Source organism: Cyprinodon tularosa, unplaced genomic scaffold (assembly GCF_016077235.1).
Source record: "Cyprinodon tularosa strain WSP-4 unplaced genomic scaffold, ASM1607723v1 ctg90, whole genome shotgun sequence".
NCBI classification, from domain to species: domain Eukaryota; kingdom Metazoa; phylum Chordata; class Actinopteri; order Cyprinodontiformes; family Cyprinodontidae; genus Cyprinodon; species Cyprinodon tularosa.
In genome coordinates, this window is record NW_024039674.1 from 1,793,076 (window position 1) to 1,803,894 (window position 10,819).

At 35.2% G+C, this 10,819-nt stretch overlaps 1 protein-coding gene across 3 annotated transcripts; it reads right to left on the reverse strand.

Annotated features, from left to right (window-relative positions):
- Nucleotides 1–2,100: 2,100 nt before the first annotated feature.
- Nucleotides 2,101–10,819, reverse strand: LOC119775972 (gastrula zinc finger protein XlCGF57.1-like). 3 transcript variants are annotated; one of them, XM_038274158.1, is made up of 5 exons: nucleotides 10,453–10,818; nucleotides 9,034–9,231; nucleotides 8,788–8,959; nucleotides 6,346–6,666; nucleotides 2,101–5,647 (listed from the first exon to the last, which is right to left on the reverse strand). In XM_038274158.1, exons 4-5 carry the CDS (start codon nucleotides 6,578–6,580, stop codon nucleotides 4,116–4,118), a joined length of 1,767 nt encoding a protein of 588 aa, XP_038130086.1. In that variant the 5' UTR covers nucleotides 6,581–6,666; nucleotides 8,788–8,959; nucleotides 9,034–9,231; nucleotides 10,453–10,818; the 3' UTR covers nucleotides 2,101–4,115. The 3 variants fall into 3 exon arrangements, with proteins under 3 accessions (XP_038130086.1, XP_038130085.1, XP_038130084.1); XM_038274157.1 differs by lacking the exon at nucleotides 8,788–8,959 and having other exon boundaries at nucleotides 6,409–6,666; nucleotides 10,453–10,819; XM_038274156.1 differs by lacking the exon at nucleotides 8,788–8,959.

A 10,819-nucleotide genomic window follows, 5' to 3' on the forward strand; every position in this document is an offset into this window, starting at 1 on the left:
TACTAGTTGTAAATATTACAATTTTCAATTCAAAAAAATGAAACACTTTAAAGGTATAGAAGACAATCTTTTATTTCTGGGTGGAATACCTAAATAAGTGGTGCTCGTAATTGTTAAATCATTCTGGTGATATGTTTAAATATTACCGTTGTACATGCTCGTCACGTTAGTTATCTTTTTGTGCACATGCGTACTTTCAGGCATCTATCTGTGGTGAGCTATGGTTTCAGTCAGTCATTGAAGCCCACCTTTTTAAACTTGGTTCTTTGAAAGCGGCCGAGGATCATAAGAGAAAAAGTGTCTACGAAGTGTATGAGAAGCAAAGAAAGGTCTCAGAAGAGGCAGATATATCCCAGAATGCTTTGAGTGGAGAGCATTCCTCGCAAAGCATTATGGGATTGGCTGTCACAGCGGCCCGCTGTCACCATAGGCTTTCGCTACCCGACAACAGAGACTAATAACAAAGATGGCGAAGGCACCAAGCAGTGGAGGAGGAGATAGGTGACCATTGGTAAGTTAACCGAGTTCACTATAAAGTCCACTATATAGTCCCCCTCTATGTAGTGATTGAGGGGTTTAGGGGTGAGGACGGACGTTTGGACACAGTAAGCTTGTAGGAGCTATGAGAACAGAGCGTGCACAAGGAAAAATGGGCTTGTGTGTGCTCTCGCACCCATGGAGAGGTCTGTTTTTTTTTTTAAATACGCGAAAATCCTCTAAAATACCTTTAACCTCTACTATGGATCTTAACCTACTAAAGAAAATAGAAAGTTGACAGGAAGTACTTATATAGCGACCTCCAAAATAGGGCTTGCCATTTTCTGCCCCCTGACTTATAAAATATACAACAGACTTAAGCTATTCAGACAGACTATAGATATTAGGGTACCATCTATTAAGGTTACTACTGTGGCCAGTTGTCCAAGGGTTTTTGGGGTTTAGTCTTATCTTCAGAAATACAATTTGGTCCAGCTCCTTCTAACCAATGATGAAGTATTTTAAGTTTTTTCTTTGCAACATTTTAATGTGAAAAACATCAATACTATGCAAGTACTTTCAATTATAGATGTAGAATTTGAAGTGATGCACTTGATCACTGCTATTGATCAGACAAAAAGAGCCTGGACAGGCGCTCAAAACTCCTGGAAAGACAAAAAAAATAAATCACACCTCTTCGCTCTTTTGGCATCATGCATCTTCTACCTTCCATTTTCTTTTTTTTAAATCAAATGACTTACCTATGTTCTATAAATCTTTCACTTCGAAAATAGGCAATTTAAACAGGCTTTGATGCAACCACAGGGACACATAAAACCACTTGAACATTAAATACTTTTGTTTATTAGACAAATGGAATCAATGTTTTTCATTACTGTTCAGCAGGATTATAGATGTTTTGGACAATGCGACTGTGGTCCAATGAAGCAGGCAAGCTGTAATATTTAAAACATCCTTGTGAAATTACAGATATCTGCTCCTTTAATATCATTTAATAATCAGTTGAATATCATATATTTATGTCTGCTGATTTTGATGTTTTATTGCACCAAATCGCCCAAAAATATTTCCTATATCCCCTTTCAAAATGTAGCATCTGCTTTTCCCCCATAGAGGACAAAGTCATTTCAGGTAGAAGTAAATTATATTATGAAAAATTAGTCAATTGGACTAGATTCTTTAATAAATGTTAAAAATGTTAGGACCCCAGGCCTTAAACTAACTGGCTCAGTTTGCCATCCATGCCCACAGTATAAAAATATGGAAACCTTTGTTTTAAAAAAAGTAGTTGTTCATTAACATAACTGAAAGCAAATCAAGCAGAATTTGGAGTTGGGCTTTTCTGAATTGTACAATTTGTATGTCTGAGTAATGGTGAGGCAATAGCTTATTTACATTAGCACCACAACATCTCCTGATTTAATTTCCCAAAATCTAAGTTGTGCTATCATACTTCTGTTAAAAATAAAAACAATTTTTAGTGAAAAAACAACATAAATATTCAACATTCTAGGAAAATTCTTGGATTAAGACACTGTTAGCCAATTCCTAGAAATTCCTCCACGATTGTTGAAATCAAAAACGAGAATTATCACACTAGGATTTTCTTCAGAGGTTTAATATGCTCAGACAAAGAGGAACACATACCAGATTTAAACAGATGAACCAGGTCAGAGATACTGGCTACATAGGGTCTTACAGGCTACTTCAAAATGGTCAAAAAGAGACGAAAACAGATTCAGTGCGGTATCAGAAAATAATCACAGAGCTCATTGGATTAAGATGAAAGCTCCACAAAAAACTAAGACTTATGCAGAAGTAAAACCTAAGGCACATCAGTGGTATTAGTCTTTAGTTAAATAACAAAAAGCCTGTGTTGACCTAGAATTAATGAGATATTAGCTTCTAGTTTAAGAGAAGATACATGACTGCTCAGAAATGTTGCCCTTGTCAATTTGTTCTTTGAGATCAATCTATTGAATGAAGGTTTGAGGAAAGAGCTCCTCTCAAACCTATTCTGAAAGTCAAGAATAAGTCAATTAACTGAAGGCACAGAAACAATAGCTTAACAAGTGCAATTTAGAATTATTACCATTGTTCAATCCAAGGAACAAACAAGAATTGTCCCCAGAAGTTGAGCTCAAAGAGGACAAACTAGACCGAAACCAAGTTATTAGAGCTAAAATTACAAATATGCACATGTCCAAGCTACAGAACTCAACACTCCTATTCTAATTATAATTTCTAATTTGAAAAATAAATCCTTTTCATGATTTGGTGAATTGTGGTTTATAGGTTAAATGTTGGACAACAGACATCAGCTCAATCTAACAAAAACAGCATAAACTGGCTTAAATAAATATTACTAAATAATGTTTAAGGTTACCAGCGAAATTCAGCTTTCAAAGTAGGTGTACTATACACTGTAATGTTGCAAGAAAGACATGAGATAAATCTATGGACTGAAATTAAATTTCCGACTAAATGTAATAACAACTGTAGTTGAAAACATAATTAGGAAAATTAGACAAAGGACCAACAGAGTTCAGTCTTAGTTAGTTGTGTACCTGGTTATGAAAAAAACAACCATTCAAGCAAGCAAACATATAAACTAAAACGTAATAAATATTGACGAAAACATAATAGCAATAAATTATCAGCCAAATTTACTCTTCAAAAGAGAACATTTGGTTTAGGTTTATAATTTCATGTTTGATGATATATTAGCCAATTCTTTAAGCATTTAAAAAGAAATTGTTAACCATTTCTACTTACCAAATATTTTACATATTAAACAATAGAAATAATAATACAAACACAATTCAGTCTTAAAGGAAAACTTTAAGAGGTTAAAACACGTTACAACGCAGGTGTCAGCACAGCATTAAAAAAGCCGACAGGCACAGACAGAAACAGAGATGTTACCCTGTTGATCATCAAGGAGCTTCGTCATGCAGCTTTCTGTTCGGCCAGCATTCACTTTTCAACAGAAATATGTTTATTTTTAATATCATTAAAGTTTTAATAAAATAAATACAACCAAACATGGAGTATTTCCATCTGAATCTCTGGAACTGAGAAGTTTGAATTTCTTGTCATGTCGTATTTTTCATTTCTTTCCGTGTGGTGATCAGTCATCTTATGTCTCTTCATGCATTTTGTTCTTGATATATGCTCTAATATTATTCTTTTATCTCCTTTCAGGCGTTGTAGTGTTTCTTCATTCGCTCTATCTTCACATGTTTCTGTGTAATTTTCTTTCTCTTAGTGTGTTAATGTGACATTTTGTCTCTCTTCATGTATTCTTGTGTCATTCAGTCTCTTTCCCTGGTGATCCTGTTACATTGTGTCTAATACATTCCTGTGGAATTTTCCAGTTCCTGTCATTTTGTGTCACTTCATCACTTTGGTGTCTTCACATGTTATTTTATCTCTGTGCATTTTTGTGTTTTGTCACATTTTGTATTCTGCTGTCATGTTGTGTCTTCTTTTGTATCTTAAGCATTTTTTGTAGGTTTAATCTTGGGTTTCCTGGTGTGCAGTGATGTAATTGTGTGTGGTTTTGTGCCTCTTAATGTGTTTGTGTCTATTTTGTACCTGTGTGCCATTTTGTGTTGTCATATGTTTATGTATTGTGGCATGTCATTTTGTGTCTCATCATGCACTTCTGCATCATTTTCTGTGTCTTGACATATTTTTGTGTAATTTTGTGCCTCTTCAAAGGTTCCTGTGTAAGATTGTGCCTCCTCATAGGCTTCTGTGAATTTTTGCGTCACTTCCTGTGTTCCTGTGTAATTTTTGGCCTCTTCGCGTTTTCGTATCATACTGTGGCGTGTCAGTTTGTGCCTCTTCACATGTTCTTGTCGTGAGAACCTAACAGAGCAAACGTCACAACTGAAAGGTTTCTCTCCTGTGTGGGTGATCATGTGTCTCGTGAGACGGGACTTTTCAACAAATCTTTTCCCACATTCCTCACAAGCAAAATTTTCATTTCCTGTTGGGACCCTCTGTGCTCTCGAATGAACCGGCATATGGTTGTCGAGATCACATTTTCTGACAAATTTCTCCTCACAGATTTCACAGGTAAGCAGGTTCTCCCCAGTGTGGTGTCTGACATGCAGAAGTAGACTTCCTTTTCGGGTAAATTTTGCATTACAATAAGCGCAAGCAAATGGTTTTAGGCCTAAATGGGTCAACATGTGCGCTTGAAGATCAGCATTAAATCTAAAGTGTCTGTCACAATCTGTGCATGGAAATGGTTTCTCTCCATTATGAATCATCATGTGTCGCTTCAGAGCTCCCTTAAGACTAAATTTCTTAGAGCATACCTCACACTGAAACGGTTTCTCTCCCGTGTGGCATCTCATGTGCCGTTTTAAGTCCTTCAGCTCTGTGAAAGCTTTACCACAATTACCACAGGCAAATGGTCTCTCTCCAGTATGGAGTCTCAAGTGAGATTTGAGATGACACTTGTAGGGAAATGTTTTACCACAAAAATCACAAGCAAATGGTTTCTCTCCGGTGTGGACCGTCATGTGACAATTGAGTTGATATTGCTGGTAAAAGGTTTTACCACAATCAGCACAAGCAAATGGTTTCTCTCCGGTGTGGAGTCTCATGTGAGATTTGAGATGACACCGAAAGGGAAATGTTTTACCACAATCTTCACAAGCAAATGATTTCTTCTCAGCTTTAGCCTCAGTTTGAGTGTCAGTGTTTTTCCTCTTTCTGGGCCGTTTCTTTTCAGCTGAAGAGCCAGCAGACCTCACTACTGATCGCCGTGCCACACAGCTGTCACCCTCACCACTGACGTCAGCATTAGACGAGTCTGATGCATGTTTTGATTGTCGATGCTCATGTGGTTGAGGGTTTGGTTCTGCCCTTCCACAGTCTCCATCCGGGTCTTTTTTTATCCGCACAGCTGAGATTCTGTTTGGAGCACCCGCCTCTTTGCTGTCTTCGGGTTTGATATGATTTAGTTTTTCATCATCTACAATCTTCACAATAAGCTGCTCTCCCTCTTCACCGATCCACAGTTCTTCATCTTCTTCCTTTATCTGGGGGGGTTGCACATCCTCTTGGTTTACACTGGAGCTCAAGTCATGAGGAACTTGTAGTTTCATTCCCTGCATCTGCTCCACTGGATTAACTGGAACACACAACGATGAACAGTTTTTCTAAAAACTTAACAAAGCAAACAGTTCCATACTGATATTAATGATACCAACAATAAGTATCTCATTCATTGATAATAAGGGAATTACAAATAAATAAACATATAAAAGGTTAAATGTTAGTGGACCACAGCATATTTGTAATTCCCTCTGAAATAATGAATTGTGAATCAAATATCTAAAGGGTTACTGATTTCTGATTAAGCAAATCCTTTAATTAAAGATTATTTAACCAATTAATGCTTTATTTATTCTTGGATTTGCATTTTGAATGGTGCTGAACACGTTCCAATTGATCCAAATCAGTATAAAGAGTAATTCAACTTTATTTCAAATTCCTAAGGATAAATTTTGGTTCTCAAAGTGCATGCATATAATTGCACAACATCTTTCATCGTCCTGTAGGTGGGCACTGAACACACACTGAACAACAAACGTATAGGGTAAAAACAAAATAATCAAAGGAAAAATATAACTATCTATGGATCTAAAATCTAAAACACAATAAATTGATAAATGAGTATGAATATTGTAAATATTGTAAACAGTGCTGATAATCGAAAATTCTTAAATAATTTATCATTGGTAAAAGGGAGGTGGTCTCAGTTTGATCGCTTTGGAAAAAGAAGCAAAAGAAAATTTGGAAATCTAGAGCAGGCTTTAGACTTGGTACCTGTTTGGTGAACTGGCGTTTCACTTTCTAGAAAAGAACACATAGCACCGGGATCCCCCTTGCCTGGTTCTGGTCTTTGGGAGAACTCTCCAGCAGGTTCTGATTCCTTCAGTTCAGCTAAGCTGCATGTTGGAGTTTCCTTCTTTTTGTCTTCAGCTTTGATGCGACTACACTCTGAAAACTGCTCTTCTTTTTCCTTTTTCACAGCAGGCTTACATGTAACTTCCTCCTTCATATGCTTTGAGGGGTGCAGGTCCAAACTAGAAGTCCAGTGATGGCAAACTTCTTCTTTAACCCCCAACAGCTGCTGTCCAGGAAACACTGAGACAAAAATGGACATTTAAATACCTAGAGAAAAAGAAAAAGAACCTTCTCCTAAAATCAGAATTCTTATTTTTATTTATTTTTGCTCTTTTAGTAATCTAATAAATTTTATGATAAAAAATGGCAAAAAAACTAAAAGGAATAAAGAATGAGAAACTAAATAAAGAGGCAGCCTTTGTAGTTTGGTACCAAGATGAGGAGGAGGATGAAGGAATAGTGTGATGTTAAGAAAAATAAACTTCAGGCACAGAGATAATTATATAACGTAGATGATGAGATAATCTAGGGGCTTTCAGCCAGCTAATAGGTGCCTTTCTTAATAAACAGTTATAGGAGTTGAAGCCCATTAGAATTATTAAGATTTGGTCGATAAAAGTCAGTTGTTTTTCCTATTTAAGTTTAATTAAAACTTGATTAATAGCATTATATATATATATATATATATATATATATATATATATATATATATATATACATATATATGACCACAATACAATGACTGTCATAGGTAGCCACAAAACAAAAATCAAATAAATATATTTGTGATGTGCACTCCATGCAAAGAATACTAGAGATAATAAATAAAATAGTGATGCACTAATGTGACTCATTTGAAGATATATTGTTATGCATTTTAAGAAGTTCAGTGACACCCTAGGTACATGACAAGGGTAATTAAACATCGACTAGGAAGCAGTATGGAAAATAACTTGAAATTGACACTGCTTCTGCACCTGAATGAGGCCCATGGTTGCTCCAATGAGCAGATGGCACAATAAAGCCAGGCATAAACGTGGAAATTGGACCAAAAAACAAAACAAAAAGAAATATTTTCCTATTGTTGTTATTTGGCATTTAAATTTTTTTTTGAATGGTTGAAGACATTAAGTGCAGGGAATTTATATTTGTTGATTATTTTGGTGCATTTCATGTTAAGTTAAAATATGTTTTTCTTTTAGTAATGATTATCTAATATGAATTATATTTTAGTAGGAATAAGGAAATAATGATTCAGATCACAGCAGAAAAAAAACACAACAATTCAAAACTATCTAAAGCTTAAATCCATAAATCGAGCCCAACGGGTGCATACAGCAATATAACCAAAACTACAACGGGAAACAAAAAAAATATAAAACAAAACATTAAAACAGCTTACAAATACATGTGCTCCCTGTGTCTAATGATAGAATGGCAGGAAGAGATTTAATATTCTTGCCATTTCTAACAATATGAAGAAGGTAGCACACATTATTAGAGGCACGACATGTTTTGATAAACCTAGTCTGATATGGATGAATCAGGATGGTCATCAAAGGTTCTAAACAAGATGCTAAAACAAATAACGTAATTACACAACATTTTTTTTTTATTATACAATATATACAGACTAATAATCCAACATAAGCAACTGCTAATATACATACATATAATAAATATACTAATAAATACACTATTCATTTAGCGAAGTAACAAATATAGCCCTTCAGTGAATTGTTTTGAAAATATGGCAAGTTTGAGCATAAATTAATGGGAGGCTTTCATATGATGAATTAGCGGTAAGGAAATATTCCAGATGATGTATTATCATCACCAACCAGCTACCATCTTTGCACAATTACGCACACTTTGACTTTTAATCAAAGTGTGTGATTGTCTACAATTTGTTCACCTGATTAATCAACATCTATCCAACTTCATTTGGTTTCATTTGATGATTTGCCATCTTTTATTATTAGAATTAAATGGCCCTTTAAAATAAATGTGCATTTAATGCTCCTCAGCTAACCACAGTTCTGGATGAGGATGTTAGCATAATTTTTTAAGCATGGTACTATGATGTATGGAGCTAAAAGTTGCAGTGACAGCTCTGATTTATGGAAAACCATCAGATTTGATGCTCTTCACTCAAACTGAGGCCATAGTTATTTTAATGAGCAAGTTTTGGTGCTTTTTGGCTTGTTATTTTGGGTTTAAAAAGGTTTCGTGGGTGCTGCAACTTTTCACAGCAGGTCAGAAGATTGTCTGGAGTGTTACACTCTTTCAAGCAAAGTTAATTTTTTTACATACGAAGTTTTGCATTAAAAAATTGCGCCCTGTTTTTGTGCATAGACATACCGTATACTTTAAGCCCCTGGATGCTGTGATCGTCAGGTTCCTGTTAGAGTGATGTGATTTTTGCAGATCGACTGCATCTGGCTACAGCATCAAGCAAAAAGTGAATCCCTGCTGGCCGCTCCTTAAGATGCTGCTCTGTGACACCCTGTCTTATTTTCTGCAGACTTTGCAGCTGAATGAAACAGACCTGGATTCAAGGATTTTTTTTTTATTGTCACTATCTCACATACATGGAACATTATTTACCTTCAGTTTCTTTCTTCACAAACTCCACAAAGCGGGATTGTGTTTCACAGTCCCGGCTCTCCATCTCTGATTGATGTGTTCCTCCAGCTTGAGGTTGTTAGTAAGCCCACTTCTCTAAATATACTTCAAGTAAAGGTCAGCTCTCAGATGTTTCCCTGATGAGATATAAATCCCTCCACAACTAGCATCATACACAATCTGAGGAGAGACAAAACAGGCATAATGGAAGATGAGAAAAGAGTTTGTTTTTATACAGAGGAAACAAAAGAGACAGAACAAGTAATATTTAGACCCAACTTTGGTTCTTAGTGCATAAGAAAAATATCTTACACACACATATATACACATATATATATATATATATATATATATATATATATATATATATATATATATATATATATATATAATGAAGGACTTGGTTGCCTTGCTAACCTGTGCATACAGGGGGGCAACTGGATATTCAAAATTACAAAATTATACTTGTATGCAATAATTGTTTTCTTAGTATTGATAATCTTAGAATTGATAATTTAACATTATTATTAGGGCTCTTTAACAATTTAGCTTGTTTGTTTTTAAGCTATTTTCCTAATTTAGTGTTTTTTCATTTAATTTCATCAACAAATCTACCATTAGAAATGAAAATCTACAGGAGAGGTCTTCATTGTTAATATTTCTTTATTTTCACAAAAAAACTAAAAATTAGAAGCAATATCAGCTGCTTGGGGTAAAAAAATTAAATAAAAATAAATTGGCTGATTGTAACTATAGATCATTGAATTGATTGTCCAGTATCCATCCATCTTCCTCTTTAAATCTGCTTTATTGATTTTTTTCTACATATTTTAGCCATTTACAAGGCATTTACAATGTGCCATTTAAAGTTCCTATTATTGATCTTAATAGGAGCAGCCCTAATATGCTTTCACTACTACGTTGAAAGGAACATAAACTACAAAGGTTGTTTTTATCTTCAAACTGACAGTGATGCTTCCTTTGCCAGGGTCTAGATCCTTTTATTTAATAATTGTTGAAATTCCATTTTGCCACTTGATGTCACAGTTTCTCCTCATATTTCAGCCTCGAAGCTTTTACAGTTTTTGTTTAAAAAAACAAAAACCTTATGTTTTTAGATGAGTTTTTAACCAATTAAAACGGAACTAAACAATTGATACGTTTAAAGCTGGGATTTATGTGCTTTATTATTTTTCTGGGTGGAATCTGATTCGATTCGAGATCTAATAGAATATATTAGGGTCTTTTTTTCTGTTTATCTTAAAAGTTAATTAGTGCTTCTGGTATTTCCAATATGGCGGACGCGCTGACGTGTCGCAGTATTGGTCAATTAAGCTACACGGAGAATAATACACTAAAGAAAATCAGCTTAATTCGCGTTAAATCAGACTTTTTTCTTACCAGTTATATGGTTTCTATAAGAAGCATCCTGAGGCTTCCAGGCTACGAGCTTAACCTCTGCAGTTTATCCTCTAAAAGCAGACTTTCAGTGCTGAACATAATCCACTTTCTCCATGGTGTCATGGTTAAACTGGGCCAAACAGACGAACTCACAATCTAATCGCGTACATTTCTGCCATACTGGATCTATAGTGGCGTTACAGGGAAGCGGAGTCTCGCTCTTCGTCTGGAATTCATTTATTTATAGATCTGTGCTGGATTTTGATCAGGCATATGCGCAAACACTCTTTAATTATGTTTTGAGGTGTCTCAGTGCTGCCCCCTGCTGGTGTAAATTAGCTCCTGCCGCACCTAGTTTTTCAAATTT